Source organism: Lampetra fluviatilis, chromosome 30, assembly GCF_964198595.1.
Source record: "Lampetra fluviatilis chromosome 30, kcLamFluv1.1, whole genome shotgun sequence".
Lineage (NCBI taxonomy): Eukaryota > Metazoa > Chordata > Hyperoartia > Petromyzontiformes > Petromyzontidae > Lampetra > Lampetra fluviatilis.
Genome location: NC_136304.1, coordinates 9,250,887 through 9,272,384, shown reverse-complemented (window position 1 = coordinate 9,272,384; position 21,498 = coordinate 9,250,887). Strand labels below are relative to the sequence as shown.

Here is a 21,498-nt window from a genome sequence, read left to right as displayed (position 1 = left end):
TGCTCATTTGCACACTTAAATGTACGCAAAGACTCTCACACTCAATTGCACACTGGAAAACTCACCGAATACCTTACGGACACACACACACACACTCATGCGCTCACAGACTCCTGGAAACACAAAAGACGGCTCCCCCATATAGCCTTAACAGACTGTTGGGGCAAGTGCTGTTAGTGATCACCTATGAAGGCCGGCACCATAGACGCGGGGGTAGGTGGCCACACCATGCCCGACCGCCTCTGTCTCCCCAGCAGAGGTCACAACCGGGTACCCGATACCCGTACCCTACCCGATACCCGGCCGGGTACGGGTACGGGTACCCGTTTGCGACCCTGGTGCGACTGGGTACGGGTAAGGAATCAAAACCCGTTTGCAACCTTTGCTCCCCAGTGGCGATGTTTTTACACACGGCACCAGGTACTGATTTGAGGCTGAGTCGACCTAGAGGAGGCCCAGGAGCGGTTTAGATCATCTTCACTGGTGTTGACCGTGAGCGGGAATCTAACCCAAGTCGCCGGGTTCGTAGCGCAGCACACTAACCGCTACAATCCCGCTCCCTGTCACACACAGACACAAGCACTCATGCAGACACGTGTACACAGGTCGAGAATGCCTCTTGTTGGAGGAGTATTTCACATTTGCTGCCGTTTGGCACAGTTGTCCATGAGCCAAAACCACCGTTAATATTTTCGAGGCTTTAACTTAAATACCGCTAAGAATGTGTGGTGTGCAGACTAAACACTTTACAGATATACATGCTCTCGCACACACAAGATACAAAGACACCCTCTTAAGCCCTATGAAGTGTAGAGACGAGCTCTGTTCACGGGCACCCTTGTAAGGTCAGCAGAGTAAATGAGGCACAGTTTCCACCACACATACATCGATGACTTTGTCTCCCCGTTGCTGCTATTTTCATAAACCACATTATCATCATCATCAGCAGTCGCGATCAATCCACTGGTGGCTGAAGGCCTCCCTAAACCTGCACTTCCTTTTCGCGTGGTTGGCTACATGGTAAGACGTTCAAGATACATACATACAAGCCGCAGCCAGCTCTCGTGGTTTTGTGATGTACAAATTAATTAACTCCCTGCTTGTGCTGGACATGACAAGGGGTTGAACCCAGCTCGTTGGCATTGTAGCGCAGTGCGCTAACCACTGCACCACCGCTCACCGCCGCGCCACCTTACACAGACAGATACACGGGACGGGGGACGGCTGTTGACTTCCCACAAAGCTGTGCTCAGTTTGTCAACACCAACGGGAGGGCTTTCATCCAGCGGTGGCATGACAAAGAGGAGTCTACGTACGTGTACCTACCGCTAGTGTTACACGCTAAATACAAACGCGGTGTTCTTTCATAACAGAGGGTTTTCTTTGGTTAGATCGTGTAAATATAAATGTGTCGGACAACCTGCCACCACCCGACACAGCCAATTAGTAAGGCGTTCTTACAGCTGACGCTTCGTGCCCCCATGCTAGGTAACGCAGAGGGAGATCCCAAAGGCCTCCCCGAGACCACCTCAGACTTGGCCCCGGCTGGCAATGCGGAGAAGGCCGAGAGTGAGAGCAACGCCCTGGCTGGCTCCGGTAAGTCGTGCGTCCACGCTGGCTGCCCGCGGGAGCCGTAGGGCGGTCGCAGGGCCGGCCGCCCCTCTCGCTCCTCCATCTCGGCTCTTTAAGTCCGCTCTCAAAGCACGGGTCTCCCTTGCAATGAATTTTCAAAATGCGCGCGGCTTGTGAAAGCAATAGCGTTTGTGGTGAAAAGTTGTAACGCCGAATGATTAATATGCGAGTGTGGTGTGATGATTTATGGTACGGAGCAGGGGTGGGAAAGCTTTTCCTTGCTGAGGATCGAATGGGACTTTCAAATATCCTTGGCAGGCCACGTATTAACACACACAGCTTAGTCACTTTTCTCACTCTGAGAGAGAGGCCCTTGCAGTGAGACGGATGACTGGACTGAGCAGTCTAAAATTAGAGGCAGTGTTGCCAGGTGGAAAACATTCCCCTCCTCGTACCTGCTTAATGCAGCTAAGATGCTTGCAGTGACGGATTAATATCGATGGGGTAGGCCTCGCGTGGCCCGCGTGAAATGAAGTCGGGGCGGGGTGGGGGGGGGGCGTGTGCGGCCCGCGCACCCGTAATCTGTAGATTTATTACACGGTGCCTGGGAGCGGCTCTTTGATGAAATGGATAACATTAGCATGGGCACTATTTACCATTTATTGCTTTTATTTTTGCTGACCCCAGAGGATTGAAAGCCCGAGTCGGCCCCCTGACCGAAGAGCCCTGTTTCGTAATTCTTCTCTGGTGCCACTTGGGCGCCACGGCGGCGAGATGTTAATTTCCTCGCCTGGTATGCAGGAGGTCGTGGGTTCGATCCCGACCCTGATGCCTGTATATTTGGAGTTTGCATGTTCTCCCTGTGGTCGTGTGGATTTTTCTCTGGGTACTCTGAATTTTCCCTCCACATTTTAGAAACGTGCGTTTAGAGTATTTGGCTGCTATACATTTCCACATGCTAAACCACATCTTCGTTAGAGCTATCATTTGTGATAGCCAAGTTGCTTCTGAAAAAGAGCTATAATAGCTCGGTGGGCTTTACCTGGTAAAATAAAAAATAGTTCATAGCTCCAACCTCCCTGACACACGCATTCGGCATGTATGAACACGATGTGGGCACAGGAACGCACCATCGCGAAACGGGAGCGGCGGTGGTGGCATCAAAACCACCCCAGTACCCTCAGCCGGCGTGGCAGAGCCTCCCCACACAGGGCGCTCCGAGCGCCGGTGACCCAGGATCTTGGGAGAACCACGGCGCTCCTTCCACCCCGGTTGTCGCCGCCACGCACGTGCCCGGATCGGCAGGGGGCTCGAAGGACGGGTGCCGTAAAGGTACGGTGTGCGCAGGTGGCTCGGGGGAGAGGTTGAAGATAGATGCGGCCCACAGACAGACGACCGCTGTTTTATAGCTGATGCACATCCGGGATGCGTGGCATGGGATGTCTGAAGCTTCGTTATTGAGACAAAAACGATGTAAAGTATTCGCCGTGTGATTTTCAGGGCTACTGCCACAGCACCAGACTGCGTGGGCACCACGCTGCATTGCCTGTCTCTCTCGTGCCTCTTGCCCACAGACGGTGGCACAAATACTGACAGATTGACCCAGCATGCAGCAGTGCCAGCAAGTGCCTCTCCCTGCGCTTCCAACTCCTCCACTCGTGCCGCTTCCATGGAGCTCCAGCTCTTGCCAAACGGCGACAGTCGCCGTGGTAGCGGCAGCGGCATCGGCGTCTCCGGTTCGGGCCCGAGCTCGGGGTCATCCCCGGTCACCGGCGCTCGGTCGTCGCCTCCAAGCGTGCCGGAGACCTCGGCCGCTACCGCTCTGGTGCAGCCGCTGACGGTCGCGGCAGTAAAGGCGGCAGCGGCGGCAGCAGCAGCAGGTGGCGGCAGCGGCGTCAGATTCGGGGTGTGGGCGAACTCGCACACGGGGCAGCTGGCGTCGTCGGTTCGTTCTGCCGCGACCATTTACAGCCAGCGGCTGGGACGACCGGCCTCCGCCAAAGTGGGTGAGCAATTCCTCGCTATGAACGCAACGATGTCGCGTATCCAAACATCCACTCGCTACCCCTCGTTGTCCGCATAGGCGACATCCTTCCCGGTTCAAGTTCAGGCTTCAGATGTTTTTAAGCAGCACAGCAGATGCGGCTATCCCCTACACCGATGGACGATTCTCCTTTCATATGGCTGATGTAGATGCAGAGCAACAACTCCAACTACACATTCAGGTGATCATGCCAGAAAACCGCGTCAGCAGTGAGCGGAGTGCATCGCCGTGATGTCTACTTCGTATTTGTGGATCGGGCATTGCATCATCGTATGTTGTACGGTCTGTTCTGGATGACCACAGTCACATACTGAAGAGTTTTTAAGTTTCCATTTGTGTACCAGGTATCAGCATCTGCCGTGGTTTGTGCAGTGGATGCGGTTTTGGACATTAAGAATGGCCCATAATGCGATTGCAGTCTCAAACCATGAAGCACAAACGGTAACACCGCTGCCCGTGTCAATCATTCGCCGCCAACATTTCAGATATTCCCCAGGCTAATCCTGAAGCCATCCACTGGCTCATTCGCTAAGAACATCAACGCTGCTGACCGACGCCCCGCCATGCAAAAGAAGCAGGGGGGCGGAGGAGCCATTCGAAACATGAGGGTGATGAGCAGGCGGATACCAATCAGGTTTTGTGATTACACGATGAGTTCTGGCCGTTACTTGTTCAAATCCACGCACTCCTGTGTTGAGATCTGGATATTGCAGTTTTACATCCTGAAACTGTCAGATTCACAATCTAAGAATACTTAATTCCTACTAATGCTTGGGTGGCCGCAGGGCTATGATCTCGCGTGTTTGCGCGCGTGCATGCGTGTGCGTATTTCGGTATTAACACGTGTGTGCGTGTGTTTGTTTATGGGAAGCGGTGGTGCAGCGGTTAGTGCGCTGCACTACGAACCCAGTGACACGAGTTCGGTTCGACGCTCACGGCCAACACCAGTGACGATTATCAGAACCAGTCCTGGGCATCCCCTAGGTTGACCCCGCCTCAAATGAGTACCTGGTGAAGTGTGCAAACATTGCCACTGGCGAAACAAATGCGGTCAGGCGTCGTGCTGGAAACCCACTCCCTTCGTGTGCCGTGCCGGCCTTCATAGGTGTTCACGAACAGCACTTGCTCCTGTACGGGAGATCTTTGTTATATTTGGGTATACACACGCGTGTGTGTGTCGTGTGTTTGTTCATGTTAAGGCCATACAGGAGATCTTTGTCTTCTTGGTTCTTTCGGTAAAGTCACGTAGAATGGAAATAATAAAATAATAAAAATACAACTATACAATCATTCTCACGACGTTTCGGCTACAACGCAAGCAGCCGTCCTCAGGTGAAGAAACGGCTGCTTGCGTTGTAGCCGAAACGTCGTGAGAATTATTTTATTATGTTTTATTTTTATTATTTTATTATGTCCCTTCTACGTGACTTTACCGAAAGAACCAAGGAGATGAATCCCTGCAGTCACGAAAGCTTTAAATCGAAGGAGATCTTTGTGTTTGTTTGCATTGTTGACAGCGCACAGCGGTACCGGCTCGTCGCCCGTTCGGCAGCGGCCGGGAACGGCCACGGCTCTGTCCCGTGAGCAAGCGTCGTGGGGCGGCGACGCCGTCGTGGTGGCGCTGAAGCGGTTGGCCGAGAAGCAGGCGTCGCGGCAGTACACGGCGGCCGGGCTGCTCGGCCAGCACGTGCGTGAGCACCCACCGCAACCTCCGCATGCACGTGCATCTAGACAAAGATCCGCCGTGAAGCTTACACAGGCTGTCGGGGGCAAGTGCTTTTAGCGAACATCTTGGAAGGGCGACTCGGCATGCGAGCGGGTGGTGTGGCCAGGACCGCATGTTTCGCACCACACAGTGTACTTATTTAATGCGGAGTCGACACATGCACAAAAGGTTCCTCATGTAGCCTTAGAGATTTACAGATGAAAGGGTGATTGCTATTCGCGAGCACCTGTCCGTTCAGCACAACACAAGGCGATGTAGCCACAGCAACATGGGCACACAGCCACGCCATGTGTGTGTTTTCTCCACAGCTCGCTAACTTGAACCCGGCGGGCCGCTCGTTGGTACGGCCTGAGTCTGGGCCGGCTCCCGCCCTCCACTCTGGCGGCAACGCCGCCCCGAGTCATTCTGCAACCCAGCACCTGGCCGTTAAATCGGCACCGGACTTCGGAATCTCTCACCTGCCCAGCGGCGGCGGCGGCGGCGTGCGGCAGAGTTACGTCAGGAGGACAGCAGAAGGGTCGGGTCGACCCCACACCGCCGCACTGAGGTAGCGTGGGACGCTGGTTCAACATTTCAACACACTGTACGGATTAGGGGGTTAGAGCATCCTGGACAACAACCGGGGACAGTAAGGTAAACAAACGGGGACAGCTGGCAGAGGTTTTGGGGCAAGGCGGAAGTGAGGAGAGGCGGGAAAGAGACAGACGGACAAGGCAAATGCGGCGCACAGCTCAGGGCCACCCCCAGAGGAGGTCACCAAGGTCACCAGGGTCACCAGGGTCACCTAGGTCTAGAACCAAGGAGAATCGGGGATCCAGGATCAGGGTGCACCACCAGTCCCAGTCCAGCACCATTGGGTTGCCCCTTGGAGCTACAGGGAAGTGCCCTTGCACAAACAAACGCTAGGGGAGCCGCAGGAACATCGGAGGACGCACTTCGTGAGTGATTCCTTCAATAGAGTCCCAGGGTAAGCATGGTCTGCGATTAGATGATATTCGCCATGGACTCTGAGAAGCAGTCGCTACACAGAGTAGGGGAGTGGGCCAGGAGATCGGGCAGGTAATGGATCCAAATTCCGTGTGAAGTTTGACTCAGCCTTTCATATTTTTGGGGTCTTTAAAAAGAGTACTGTACTTCTTTCTGGGAAATAAAAAAAAATTGTCTTTCTAAGAGACTAACCCCCCCCCCTACCATGGAAATGTGGAATTTCCACCACTTGTTCGGGCCACCGGTGGAGATGATCGCCACTCCATTGCATGGTGAAAGACGCTGATCTGGAAATTGTTGACTCCATTCGTTAATGCGTGACCGGTGTCAGGTCCTCGTGTAATGTAGTAGGTCTTTCGAAAGGCACGCGCAATTTCTAATAACGTCAGAGTAGCGGGGAGGAAAAGCAATATTTCAAATATAGTAAAAATGCAACGACTTCAAATAACGTGAGGCACTCGTATGTGGGCAGTGAAGTCATGCCGAGCGTGGGAGGGAGTTGGGTTTTCAGCTGCGCAGAAACCCCAGAAATAGCGGGCGGCGTCCGGGCCTTTGGGCATCGCCCACGTCTGAGGGAGGGGTCGTCGCCCGAGGTCCTGTTGGAACCGGCGCGGAGGGATGCGTCGCGTGCAGTTGAATAATGCGTGGACAGACGAGAGGGTCATGCAGTCTCTAGGAGAGGATTAGCAAACGAGAGAGAGAGAAGATTGGACACACGTTTACATCTTGTTCTATATTCAGGAGTCCTTGGATAAGCCCATGGTCAAATCACCCAGAATGCACCTGGCCTTGTTATATATTAGAAGCTAAAGCAAGGCAGAGCCTGCACAGTGCTTGGGATGGGTGACCACTGCACTAGAGGGTGTGATAGGCTGCTGTTTGGCTACATTAAAGGCAGTACAGATCCACTGTTGTACCGTACTATGCTCCAATGTCTATGCTCCCCGCCTTGACAAATCAGCACTGACCAACGTGGTGATGTATAGTTAAATAACCCCCACGAACCTGCTCAGAGTGGGGAAGGTCTCATCCAGTCGAGGATTGTTAAAATGGGCAGTACAAGTCCTCGGATAAACTGGTCCCTGCCATGGGAATGTTCAATTTCCACAATTGGCTCATGAATTTCAGTGGAGAGCGGGGTGACAATTTGACCGCTAATTTTTGTTATCCAGGAAATCCCCACTGAGTCCCAACACACTTGTTCAGGACATGTCTGCCGAGCATGTTTGGCCAGTTTTCTTATGGAATATATTTGAGCTTAGGTTGAAACGTGTGTGCTCATACCCATAACATAACACTTACGAATCCACGCAGGTGCATTAGCATCTTTCTTTCTGTACCGCCACCTATTGGCTTCCTCAGCCCATCCCTGGTCGCTAGGCATCCGGTACATGTCAGCATCTGCACGGTTCACCAACGCCACCTCCAAAGCACTGGATTACAGGAGTGCGTCACAGCCACTACGCCCGGCTTAGTGAGATCAAAAGAGGCGATGGGACAGGAGAAAGGTGTGTGGGTAAGAACCGTGCTGCTAGAGGGGAGACGGAGTGGAAAAGAGACAGTGAATAGTAGGGATTTAATGGTTCAGTTAATCATGGTCCTGGGTCCTACTTCATGAGTATCATTATTATCATTATTATTATTTTACCCTTTGAGATTATAGTGGCTGCAAGGTTATTGGGAACCATTAAGCATTTTTTTTGTGCCAAAGTGCCACTTTCATGCAGAATCCTCCTGATAAGACATGTTGAGAGTCGGTGAACTGTTCTGGATAAACAGCATTATTTTGATTGTGTGTTGCTGCGTATGCGGTTTCACTTTTAACGTACCGTGTTTTTGCAGCGGTTTTTACCATGGATGACTGTGGCTTAGATGCGTAGCGTTGCTGGAATTGTACCGTAGTTGCGGTTTGAACCGTAAACCTGCAGCCTCAAATGCAACAGATTGGACTACTCCTGGCAGTGGTTTATTAGCACGGGCCGAACATTCCGTTGTCCTCGTAAACAATCACCGCCGCAACAACTAAACGCGTGAAGCTGTGCGGTAGCGCCTGCGATTGGAGTTTCTAAACTCCCAACCGGAATGTCAACTCCCTGCTCAAGGGTCAACTGGGTCCATCCTGCTTTGGGATGATAACAATGAGCACCACGTTGTTGAAACTCCACAGTCTTCTTTGTCGTGTCTCCCATTTCAACCTGTATGGGTCTTTCTAAGAGACGTTATATGTGTTATCCTCTATGAAACTGAAATATCCTCTATGAAACTGAAATATGTTTCTGTAAAAAAAAATAATTCTAGTGCAGCACGCATTTTATCTTTTGGCAGGCCCGAGTTACTGGTGAAAATTCTATATTCACATTTCAGAGATTACTTTTGCCAAATAATGCTAATTATAACAATGCCTGCATCTAGGGAAACCTGATTGAGTCACGTAACTTTTCAAAAGGGTTCTACATTGGGATATTTGGCCAATTGCATTCATGAGTGACATGTGAGAGGAAGTCAAAGAACTTGAAGACAATACACGCACACGAGGGTGAGATACTCAAATATCCACAGAGGTTGATTCAAGGACCCATTACTCTTCTGCCATCGCATAGCCAACTCACAACCAAAATCTAGAACATTTGTTTTTCTCAAGAAAGCCCACCAGGCTTGATTCTGCTTAGCTTCCCAAGATCTGATGAGACCGGCCGCATTCTGAGTGATTTGGTGACAGGCGGTGAGATCTCGCCTAGCTTTAAACAAGGCACACGAACGAATGAATGAATGTACCTCTGGCAGCGTTTGTTGTAGCACGGATCACGCTGCCTGTGTGTGCCCCATCTGTCAGCTCCTCGCCAGACCCGCTAGCCGCATGGGACCGCATGTACGGGCAGCTGACGGTCCTTGCCTCGCGTCATCCTGGCGGCCACCAGCCTTACAAGCCAGATCGGGGCAGCCCTTGGCACCGCCCTGACGCCAGCGGGAGGCCAAGGCAGCTCCCAGCCAGCGTCCGCAGTGACGGGGATGCGGACTTGCGCGAGACGGTGCGGTGTGTGTGTGCGATGTATGTATCTATGTTGGACTTCTTTCGCACCGTACGTAGCCAGCCGTGCTAATCGGAGGTGCTAATGCGCATGGGGCGCTGCGATGTGCGCGATGCGCTACAAACCAGGTGACCCCAGTGCGGTTTACGGCCAAGGCTAACATCGGTGGAAGATATTTAAACCGGGCGTTGAACGAGTACGCCTGGTGCGGTGTAAACATCACCACTGGGGAGACAACGGTGGCTCGGCATGGTGACGGCCACCCCGACCCCTCCTGTGCTGTGCTGACCTGAATAGATGCTCGCTAGCAACAACGGTCTCTTGAAGGCTCCATGGGGATCTTTGCTGGGTGCATGAGATTCATCGAGATGTTGTGTATTAGTCAATTACATTGTATTTTCAAATAATCACGATCCATGCATTGTTTCATACTTGTTAAAATAATTTGTTTTACGATTCAGATTATTTGCAAAGGATAGAGAAAATCTGGCGTATATGATCGAGTGCTGCACGATGGTGTATAATGTCTGGGGATATTCGACAGTCAATTTGTAGTAGGGTTTCAATTTCCGGCAAGATGTAAATGCGATTTGTTATTCAGTGTTCGTACTGGCAGCCAACTCGGCACACGCTCGCTCGCCGTGCCCTGTCGACCCGCCGTGCATCTCCCTTCCCGTCCTCCGCTCCCTAGGAAGCCCAAGAAGCGGTCACGCGTGTTTTCGAGTGGAAGAGTGGGGCGGGCGGAGGGCAGTGGGGGCAGCACCTGGAGGACAGCCCGGCGGGGGGTGGCACGGCGCACCGGCCGGATCCGGCCCGAGCAACGCTGCAGCTGCAGCAGCAGCAGCAGCAACAGCAGCAGCAACAGCAGCAGCAGCAGCAGTCGCGGGAGCTACTGGAGACGAGCCGGGCCCGACACCTGGTGAGTCCCTGAAATAAGGAACACGTGGGGGGCGGGCGAGCTGCGAGATATGACCCAGCCGTAATGTGTTCTTCGCTTGTATGCATGTTGAACTTCTTTCGCACCATACGTAGCTAACTGTGCTGATCGGAGGTGCGGGGCGGAAGGACAACAAACTAAACACAAAAAGCATCGCTCCAGTGGCTTCCTGAGATTGGAAGGAAGAGCTTTCCAGATGGCCGCAGAAGCGCATCTGAAAGCGCGCGATGCGATGACCGTTTGTATTCCATGACCAGCCAAAGGCCGTTGCGAGGATGAACAATTATTGATTTAATTAATTGGGCGGCAGAGTCTCACCTCTGCCCCCACGTGTTCTATTGGACAGGAGTTGACAGGCGACAATTGTTGACTTGTAGGGGGTTTCCTGCTTTCGGGGGAGGCTGGATGTTGGGGCCAATATTCTTAAAGGGGCCCCAATAATCGAGCATCAAAATTCGCTGTAAATGCCATTATTTTATCAAATAATCGATTTAACCGACTAATTTTCGCAGCTCTGAAGGCCACTGAGTGCGATGTCGGGGCTAGTGATTGAGCGTGCGTGGCGATGTAAAAGTGGGCAGGGCTGACGGACGGAGAGGCTGCCAGCTTTTACCATGTGTCCCGGTTGAGCCTCACAGAACATTATTAACTTCAGCACGATGCGATATGAAACGTGCGAATACGTGAAGCCGGGGGCACACATCTCTTCTTGTGTCTCACAGTGGGGTGAAGGAACATCAATTGCCAATATTAACGCTTTGAAATCTCTTGCACAACATATGCCTGTGTATAGGGCACAGCTTTCCAGTATCATTTTCCACCCAAGAGGTTAAGGATCGGACACCCCATGCAGTGCCCCCACATCCCCACGGCCCTGCTAATCATAGCCTGGAGTCAAGGGCACCACATGGAGAGGTGGGGGTAGCAGCAGCAGCGGCGGTGGTGGTGAGTGATGCTGGCGAGCGGGCAGTAGTGATGGTGAGCGGACAATGTTGCTAGTTAGTGGGCATTAGTGGTGGCGAGCAGGCTAGGTTGGTGGTGAGTGGGCAGTGTGGCGGTTTCACCACGGAGCGAGAGTTTTATTCAAGGCAGGCAGCTGTGTGGGCATTCGGATGTTTCCACTGGCACTTGTGAAATCCTGCTGTGTGGCGCTGTGCATAGGCAGTGCCAAACGGGGTGGGGGGGGAGGGCAAAATAAGTAATTTTTTTAAAAACTTTTTTAAAAACACGCTTTAATCAAATGTACCGTACGAGTAATGGCAGCACTCCACGACTCCACGAAGTGGCCCCAAAGCTCGCCATAACGTAAGGGACTGTGGTGATTTACAGCCAACGTCAGTTGAGCGTGGACAATTAGACCCAAGCCAAAACATAACATATAAAAAAGATTGCTTAAAAATATATATATTTTTTTAATGATAAAATATAGTGTTGTCACCAGTATGACATACGTATACCAAGTTTGCAGTCGATGCGACATTGGGAAGTGGGTTAAAATTGAGTTACAAGATTTGAGGATACGACAACAGACAGAGTTGAGGATACAACAGAGTGAGTTAAATAAAGCGTGTAAAAAGGGAATCTATTCATGAATTGTGACGGACTCAGTCAAACCGCTGTGTTGAGGGTGGTGCCTCGTTATGGGCCAAGTGCTAACCACCATATTATATCTTCGCCCCCTCCGTCTACGCAAAGACAAAGACCCCCCGCATAGCCTTTAACAGACTGTTAGGGCAAGTGCTATTAGCGAGCACCTATGAAGGCCGGCAACGGCACACGAGGGGGTGGGTGGCCAGCAATACGCCCGGCCACCTTTGTCTCCCCATTGTTGATGTTTACACATTGCACCAGGTACTCATTTGAGGCCGAGTCGACCTAGGAGAGGCCCTGGAACCGGTTCAGATAATCGTCACTGGTGTTGACCGTGAGCGGGGAATTGAACTTGGGTCACTGGGTTCGTAGCGCGGGGCGCGAACCTCTCCACCACTGCCCGCTCCATCTACACACACGCACACACTTGTGAATACTTGTACACGTTAAGCACATAGCTCGTGGGTCGTTGTTTGCTTGCTGACCAAAGGAATGTCAGCAATGTCCTCAATCCCTCCCTCAAATATTCAGAGATCCCACGTTCTGGCCGGAGGGGTGTGTTCTGTGTGCCTGCCTTTGCTCAACCCCCCCCCCCCGCATTAGCGGCTGCATGTTGTCGATATAAAAATATATCTAATGCATCCGACCAGGTGGCGCTGTGGGCACAGCGCTCGGCTCACAATCGGGTTGTAGAGTTAAAACCCTGGCCGGGGTTCAACTCGACCAGTCGTCCACGTCCCTACGGAATCAATACACCTCCCTCTGCTCGGTCAACTATAGTCCACGTGTGCACGGACTCGCGCGCACCATAAGGAATGTGGAACTCTTGCTCCGAGCTCAGGAGCACCCCTAGATTATTTAGATCATTTTGCTCCTGTAAATTTCGACGTGATTAGCCACTTTGTTGAGCTATCATTTGGGGTCAGGTCGCTTCTGAAAAAGAAGCTAATTGCTCAGTTGGCTTTACCTGGTATTTTATTGTGATTTTTGTTTTCCTTTCCTATACTCTGTGCTGCTATTGTGTTGTCTTTTACTATTTGTTGTTGTCACGTTCTGACCCCCACCCCCGACTGGATATCTGTGAAAAAACAACTTTATAGCTCTTCGGATGCCTCCAGTGTAAAGCAATATTCTGATTTTGATTCTGGCATTGACTATGAAACGTACCTCTGTCCACCCAGCGGAGTCAATGGGCGCACTACCGTTCATGGATAGAGCCGGTCACGTGGTGGGGTAAAGTGTGGGCACTCCCGTCTCTCCCAAGGTGCTTGGCCAGCGTGAAAGTCCTTCTGCTGGCAGTGGCGGGAACCAGCAGTTGAAGAGCTGCGCCTTTAACCACCTTGACCTGAGAGACGAACTCATGAGAGAAGATCACAAATGCGGTGGCCTAACGTGCGCAACCTCTTCTTTTCTACAGTTCCCCGCTCATTCTTACCGCCGATCTCGTTTTCAATCGAGCACGTATTGAGCCCCAGTTGGAAACAGCGCAGCGCCTCGGTAGGACCACAGCCTCGCCGCAGTCATTTGTTTTCTTAAATTTCACTTTCAGACGTTTTCGTTTCGACCTTTACGTACCTGCCTCATATCCCATGACAGTGTCTGCCCAGGCAGCTCGCCGCCACAGAAACGCAACGCTCCCCTCCCCTCCCACTTGCATATTTGTGGCGAGCTAATTTATTATTTATTACATTATATCTGTTTAACACGTAGGCTTTCCCGACCAATAGCATCCATAACCCAAAAAGCTCTTATACATTATATCTGCATGTATAAACCATTTACCAACCCGCATATGTTGAACTTAGCCACCTGGTCTGTGTGTGTGTGTTGTTGTATGCCAGGCGTTGGACTGTGAGAGGCCGTAATAGTGAGAATAAATAAGCTGCAGCCCCTTGTCAATACACTTGTGGACGAGGGCCTCCTCGTGTCGTATCACAAGCCGGGCGGTTATTTGACCATACTTCACCACATCGGTCCACGCAAGTTGGTGCAGGGCTTGCTGAGGACCGGTTCGGACATCACTCGCCACTGGTGTTGATAGCCTTGGCCGGGAATCGAACTGGGATTGTCACGTTCGTAGCGCAGCGTGTAAACCGCTGCACCACCGCTATCCCGTGCATCACAGACACAATTCGATTTATTTTTGTGGGGTCAGCTGCTCAGATTTTCTCTCTCCACGTGATTCTATTCTGTGCCTCTTCTCTCGTCACATCCACTGCCCTCGAATCTCATTCCACCGCATCCTCCCATCTCGTCCTCGGTCTCCGTCCTCTACTCCTCTGCACCAGTGGCATCTTCACAGACTTTCTCATTACATCTTCACCACTCCCTTCTCAGACAAGCCCAGACCACCTAAGTTTCGCCTTCCCTGCCTTTTCACGAATATCAGTATCCCCTAGGGCTCTGTCTTCTTCGTTCTGCCTCATTTGCCGTATAAACATTAATTCCATCCGTCCTTTTATGCACTCTTTCATTAGCTTGCTGTTATTAATTATGAAATGTATTTTCCGTGCAAATTCTTATGAAATATTTCAGCCACAAGATTGTGGAATTTCCACCACCAGGGCTCAGGGCCACCAACAGAGACGAGCTCTGCCCCTGCATGCATTTGAGGCTCTGACTTTGACACGCTATTATAGGCCGTGGCTGTCCCGCCGTTCCGCTCTTCTGTCGAGCCCGATGGCATCGCTGCTGCTGGAATGCTCGCCGCTAAATGCGAGGCTGTTGCCGGCCGCAAGTGACTAACGTGGGAGGAATGAACTCGGCCAGAATCCCTGTCGGCGCGGGGTTTCCCCCGGCCGCCACTTGCTCCTTGATATCACCGCAACCCCCCCCCGCCCCCCCCCCGCTCGTTTTGTCGTGCCGCTCATCCTGCCGCCGTCTAGCCGCGGAGAGAGAAGCGCCGACATGAAAGTTTTTCCACGTTTAAACAACCAGTTGGACCGCAGCTCTTCTTTGTTGGTGGTCCCCAAACCGTTGGTGGAAATTCTACATTCCTGTGGCAGGTGCCACTCTCTCCTTTGGACAAACATTGCTGTTGACTTTCCCACAATGTGGTTTCTTTTTTTAGCATTCCCGGAATTATGTTTTTTGTGAGCTCGATGGACCCTCGACGATGGAGATTTTGAAAGAAGGCTGAACCGCCGTGACTTTGAGCGTTATGACCACAGCGAGCTAACCAGTTGGATTTTTCGTCCGCAAAGTGTTCGTTACGCAACAGCGTCAACAGCGGCAGCCCTGTGGTGCAATAGCTGTGACCAAATCAGCCCGGTTGGGATTGATTTCATCAGATCTCAGAAGCTGAGCGTGGTTGAGTGTGATTCATATTCGCCTTGTAGAGGTGTTGTACGCTTGGGCTGCCACGTGGACAGAAGATGGCAGCACAGCAGTGGATTCTAAAATATATCTGTGCAGAATCATAATATTTATTTAGACCGGAGGAATCCGATGAGCTTTAAGAACGTTACTATAGCAAACAATGCAAAAACACGATAGGAGTGCAAAGTACAAGAAAGGTAAACTAATCACCAACAACACACAAATAAAACTAAACCATCCCCATCCTACCAGGCAAAGCCCGTTGAGGTATTAACTTATGTTTCAGAAGCGACCTGGCCACAAATGATAGCTCAGCAAAGTGGCTTATCACGTCTGTGCAGAGCTTTGAGTGTTCCTCTCTCGTATGTGTCTGTGGGTTTTCTCTGGTTTCCTCCCAAAAGCCAAAACAATCAATGAACAGAATTGGACAAACATCACAATGCAGGACCGTCTTGAAAAAAGGCTTCGCTACTCTTTGAGACTTGCCTTGGATGACTAGCGGTCTCATCATCGTTGTAGCTGCTTCTCACAACAAGCATGTGGATTCGCCGCTGCTGGCTTAGAAACGCCAACGGGGATGAGCCGCTGCTCGTTTTGAGTATTGGGAGACGTGCCGACTCTACCCATCAATTGAAGGAAAATAGCCACAATCCATGGCCTGTATAATTTAAGTATTGCATTTTATTTACATTACCCTTTTATTGTTTTTGTGATTCATGTTTCCATAATGGGTTTATAGTGTTTGTAGCAGCGTTAACATCTGCGTAAACACACCTGCACTGTGAACACTGCTGTGGGTGTAGTGCGTCTGCGTGTTTGGGGAGCAGTGGTTTAGCGGTTCACACACTGATCTTAAATTCCGGCACTGTTACTGTTCGTGATGCATAACAGGAGTTGCAGTTGAAACGTGACGTGTGGAGCGGTAGCGTAGTGCTTGGCGCACGGTGCTACGAACCCAGTTCGATTCCTGCTCACGGATAACACCAGTGACGATTATTCAAACCGGTCCTGGGCGTCCCCTCGGTTGACTGGGCCTCACATGAGTATCTGGTGCGGTGTGTAAAATCATTGCCGCTGGGGAGACAAAGGCGCCACTGGGTGCTGGCCACCCACCCCCTCGTGTGCCGTGTCGGCCTTCATAGGTGCTTGCTAACAGCACTTGCCCCAACAGTCCTTCATGGCTATACGGGGAGTCTTTGTCTGTGTTTGGGGAGCAATGGTTTAGCGGTTCGCCCACTGATCTTAAATTCCGGAACTGTTACTGCGCGTGATGCATAACAGGAGTTGCAGTTGAAACGTGACATTACCCTGTGCCTCCCTAGGTCAAAGCAGCCTTCATTATAATTCCCGTTGGAGGGATGTTGAGTTTGTTCAAGCAGGCGACACCCGATTATTGGGGTGATCATGATGATGGAGATGATTCGAGGAATAATAAAGGTGATGTCGTTGATGGTGATAAAGATGACAAAGTGTTGATGGTGCAAGTGCTGGTTAGAATGATGATGTCTTAAATACCTTGGTGGCAATGCTACTAGTAACAATGATTAATGATCAGCCTTATTATGCTATTGCCAATGATAATAGTGCTGATGATAATGGAAATGGTAATAATGTTGGGAGTACTGATGAAGGTGATGAAGATGGTGATAATCTGCAACTGAAACAGCAGACAGCCAATCATAATTACAATGCAAATACTCTCCGCGATAATCATAGTACGCTAGTGGTTGTTGGGGACTAGAAGTGTAGTGGTGAGTGCACTGCACGACCTGGGTTCAATTCCCACTCATGGCTAACATCGGTCTTGGGCCTCACCTACATCGGCTCAACCTTAAATGTGTACCTGGTGCAGGAGATCTTTTTCTTTGGTGTGCTAATCGATCATCTTCAGCAGGGGATGCCCAGCTGTGTGGCCTGTCATTATTTCATCTTAATTGTAAGAGAGCAGTCACAGAGTGGACATTTTGAAAACCCGCTTGGAAAATGTTTGCCAAAATTCAATCCTGTATCGATGCCCATTACATGACGAGACCTCGAACACATGCGAGGAAGTTGTGCGAGAGGGTGGTTACGAACCTGATGGAGGGGCGCAAAACTCAGCCCGCTTAAAATGATTCTCGTGTATAAAAACAACCTCCGGGATAAACAGGCAGGTGTCACGCACTGATCGTTTACAGCCGCTCTAGAAGCTTTAAGCGAGAGTGGCGACGTAGCAACGGAGCACGTGTTTCACCAATGCTCGTGAGTTTGAATCCCAGTCGGAGGTGTTGTCATCCCACCCCAGCCGTAGCATTGTAACACCCAAGTGCCAGTGCCGGTTCGTGTCAAGTCGACGGCATTTGTCCCACGGAGAGATTGAGGACATTGTGGCGTTGTGGGATTTCTACGACTTGCTACGTACTTGACTCGCGCGATAGGATTCCGTGTAGGGTGCTTAACATTCAGGGCGCTCTGTGAGCAGGGCTTCACTTCACATGGCTCTGCCCAGGTGTGCAACCCGGAAAATATGTCTGCGCCGGGCACACAAAGATGAGGTGTCTGCGGCGTAAAATCAATATATTTCAGGCTGCCCTACTGTGGGCTTTGTGGAAAACGTTGTATACGTCAGCAGCATTTATTGAACACAGACGCAGACTCGCAAACAAATAAACACACAGAAGCGGTGTTCTCACACCCAAGCGCTGACGCAGAGGGGAGGGATGGGGGAGTGTGAGAGTGTGAGTAAGCATGGCAGGCGACGTGACGAGAGGTAGCGCACGGCTCGCTGCCCTCTCCCCACGGCATCCCGTGGCGTGACGCACACCCCCGGCTCCCGACTGCTCGCGCGCTCCCCACTCTCACTCTCCTCACTCTCACTCTTCCCAGACTCACCGCCCAAACTCACTCTCTCCAGACTCACCTCCAGGGAAATGCGACGTTGACTCAGCGCTCTGCCCCGCAACTCGAGCTAAATGCACGAAAGCGCCCACTTCCTCTCTCATATGTCCTTTGTACATGAACATGCACAGCCCTTTGCCAATTCACTGCTGGATTAGGGTCTCCCTTCTGATGGGGTGTCTAGACAATAGACTGACAGACCGGTCTCTGATGGGGTCTCTAGACAATAGAATGACAGACCGGTCTCTGATGGGGTCTCTAGACAATAGACTGACAGACTGGTCTCTGATGGGGTTTCTAGACAATAGACTGACAGACCAGTCTCTGATGGGGTCTCTAAACAATAGACTGACAGACCGGTCTCTGATGGGGTCCAGACAATAGACTGGCAGACCGGTCTCTGATGGGGTCTCTAGACAATAGACTGACAGACCGGTCTCTGATGGGGTCCAGACAATAGACTGACAGACCTGTCTCTGATGGGGTCTCTAGACAATAGACTGGCAGACCGGTCTCTGATGGGGTCTCTAGACAATAGACTGACAGACCGGTCTCTGATGGGGTCTCTAGACAATAGAATGACAGACCGGTCTCTGATGGGGTCTCTAGACAATAGACTGACAGACTGGTCTCTGATGGTGTCTCTAGACAATAGAATGACAGACCGGTCTCTGATGGGGTCTCTAGACAATAGACTGACAGACCGGTCTCTGATGGGGTCCAGACAATAGACTGACAGACCGGTCTCTGATGGGGTCCAGACAATATTAGATTGATTAGGGAGTCTCTGATGAGTCCACGTATTGTGTGAATGTATAGGCTTTGTGTGGCTTCATTGGAATTCACACAACTCACAAGGAAGCCTTGTTTAGCAATGTACATATATATTTTCAACCAATTTGTTCATTGATGAATGTGGAACCCCACTGTGAGCAATTCCTCTGTGTCTCCAAGCCATGTGTTATTTATTAACCGCTGAATGTTTACATGTGCTGGCATGAATGCTTGGGAGATACCGTTACACAGACATTTTGCGGTTATATATATGTGTGTTTCTTTCCACGTTCAGCAAGTTTTTTTCCATCGGCTGTCGAGAGAATCGGATACCGTGCGGCCAGATTCAAAAAGACTCATGTGCTGGTTACATCGGTTACTTAAAAGCCAGGCGGATACAATGATTGGATTATCCGAGCTATAACCACTACATGAATGTGTCAGTTTCTCATAATTAATCAACTCATTTGGTTCGTGTGTCTCTGGTCTTAATGATATGAGGTGTTATATCAGCTGGTAATTCGAAATTTAAATGGTCTACTTTCGTATGGCATTTGAAAAGTAATTTACTCTACTGCCAACCATGACACTAATCCTACCGTTAACACAGTTCGAAAAAGTATTAACGATAGGGTCATTGTTAGAGTTCATGTAAGGATTAAGTTAGTTTTTGTAGTCGAGTTCATGATAACAGTAGCCTTCACAGAAGACAGGAAAACAGACAGACACAGAAAAACAGTCACGGAGACATAGGGAGAGACTCGCGCAGACGGTAGAGACACAGATACGGACGCAGAGGGACGCAGAGAAGCAGTGCCTCCCTCTGTTTCGCTGTACTTTGTGTTGTCCGCTACAAGCCCGCGCGCGTAAGGCTGGACATTGGGTTTGATGAACTCCCCGATGCCAGAGGAGAGTAGGAGATGCGTGGTAGGGATGGAACTCTTGAATAAGACATGCAGGAAACATAGCTAGGAGCTTCCTTGTAGCGGGAACATCGAATGACTTGTTATTGGAAATTTTCGGGAACTTATAAAATGCATATAATACAAGAAACGTGCGATGATTAACGAATCCTCATCATGCCTAAGGCTGCAGCCGATATTCAGTTAGACTTTACGGCGGAGAAAACATCCTGTGGCGGTAATGCTTCCGTTGGTGTTCATTGATGATGTTCATTCCTTTTCAGCTCCTGCTGCCAGTGATGTTGATGTCAATGTCACGAAGCATCAGGATTTGCATTTATAAGGGCACTCGCTTGAATGCCTCTGCAACTCTAAGAGCCTTGTAACCACATCTCATCGCAACCCTTCCACATTGCACCGTTCCATTGTAAACAACGCTCCCACGAATGTTGCGCCCATAACGTGAGACAACAGATCTGAGAAGGGCAGTTGTGAGCCTAGGAGACCCCCCCATAATGGCAGCTGGTCCCTGATGACGTTAACAATTGTACTGCTTTTGCTGATGTACATATGTATGTTGAATTTCTTTCGTACCGTACGTAGCCAACCGTGCTAATCGGAGTTGCCCAGCAGTAGTGCATTCGCCGCTTATTGTAGAGCTTCGCGGTTCACGTTGGCCAGATGTTATCTCCCTCGCCTGCTATACAGGAGTTTTTGGGTTCGATCCTGACTCTGATGACTGTATATTTGGAGTTTGCGTGTCTCTCTCCCCGTATTCGCGTGCATTTTTCTCCGGGTCCTTCGGCTTTTTCTTCCACATTTAGAATCAACGTCACGCGTTTAGCGTATTTGTCTGCTATAAATTTCCACCTAATAAGCAACATCCATTGAGCTATCATTTGTGATGGCCAGTTCACTTTTGAAAAAGAGCTACACAGCTCAGTGGGCCTTACCTGGTAAAATGAACCTTTTTAATTTAGTGGGTGGTGGTGATTGTGATGATGGTGGTGGTGATGGTGGTGGTGATGATGGTGGTGGTGATGATGATGATGATGGTGGTGGTGATGGTGGTGGTGATGGTGGTGATGATGATGATGATGGTGGTGGTGATGACGGTGGTGGTGATGGTGGTGGTGGTGGTGGTGATGATGATGGTGGTGGTGGTGGTGGTGATGGTGATAATGATGATGGTGGTGGTGGTGGTGATGATGATGGTGGTGGTGATGATGATGGTGGTGGTGATGATGATGATGGTGGTGGTGGTGGTGGTGATGATGATGATGACGGTGGTGGTGATGGTGGTGGTGGTGGTGGTGATGATGATGATGATGGTGGTGGTGATGATGGTGGTGGTGATGATGATGGTGGTGGTGGTGATGATGGTGGTGGTGGTGGTGATGATGGTGGTGGTGGTGGTGATGATGATGATGATGGTGATGATGATGGTGATGATGGTGGTGGTGATGATGATGATGATGGTGGTGGTGGTTGCACCGCTCACAGGCGATGCTGGCCGAGGGCCCTCCGTCCGTGCCGTGGACCCAGAGGGCGACTCCGCTCGTGCCCAAGCCGCCATCGTCTCCGCTGCCGAGCCGGAAACAGCTGCCCCCAACGCTCCGCATCGCCAGGCAAGCGAGTGTCTCGCCGCGCCACCGCATTTCTCTCACTCTGTCGCTCACGAAGCCATCGGGAAGCTCCTCGTGCAAGAAAAACAATCCCGTCTTCCGTGTGTTTAAACACTC

At 50.9% G+C, this 21,498-nt stretch overlaps 1 protein-coding gene across 2 annotated transcripts in view; it reads left to right on the top strand.

Moving 5' to 3' along the window:
• TTLL5 (tubulin tyrosine ligase like 5) overlaps positions 1-21,498 on the top strand; it is a 90,968-nt gene that overhangs the window by 45,782 nt on the left and 23,688 nt on the right. For both annotated transcript variants that reach the window (XM_078870557.1, XM_078870558.1), the window contains exons 27-34: positions 1,489-1,596; positions 2,695-2,904; positions 3,147-3,578; positions 5,134-5,303; positions 5,651-5,889; positions 9,163-9,358; positions 10,050-10,277; positions 21,260-21,384. In XM_078870557.1, the coding sequence (XP_078726683.1) occupies positions 1,489-1,596; positions 2,695-2,904; positions 3,147-3,578; positions 5,134-5,303; positions 5,651-5,889; positions 9,163-9,358; positions 10,050-10,277; positions 21,260-21,384 (1,708 nt within the window). The remainder of the gene's footprint in view (positions 1-1,488; positions 1,597-2,694; positions 2,905-3,146; positions 3,579-5,133; positions 5,304-5,650; positions 5,890-9,162; positions 9,359-10,049; positions 10,278-21,259; positions 21,385-21,498) is intronic.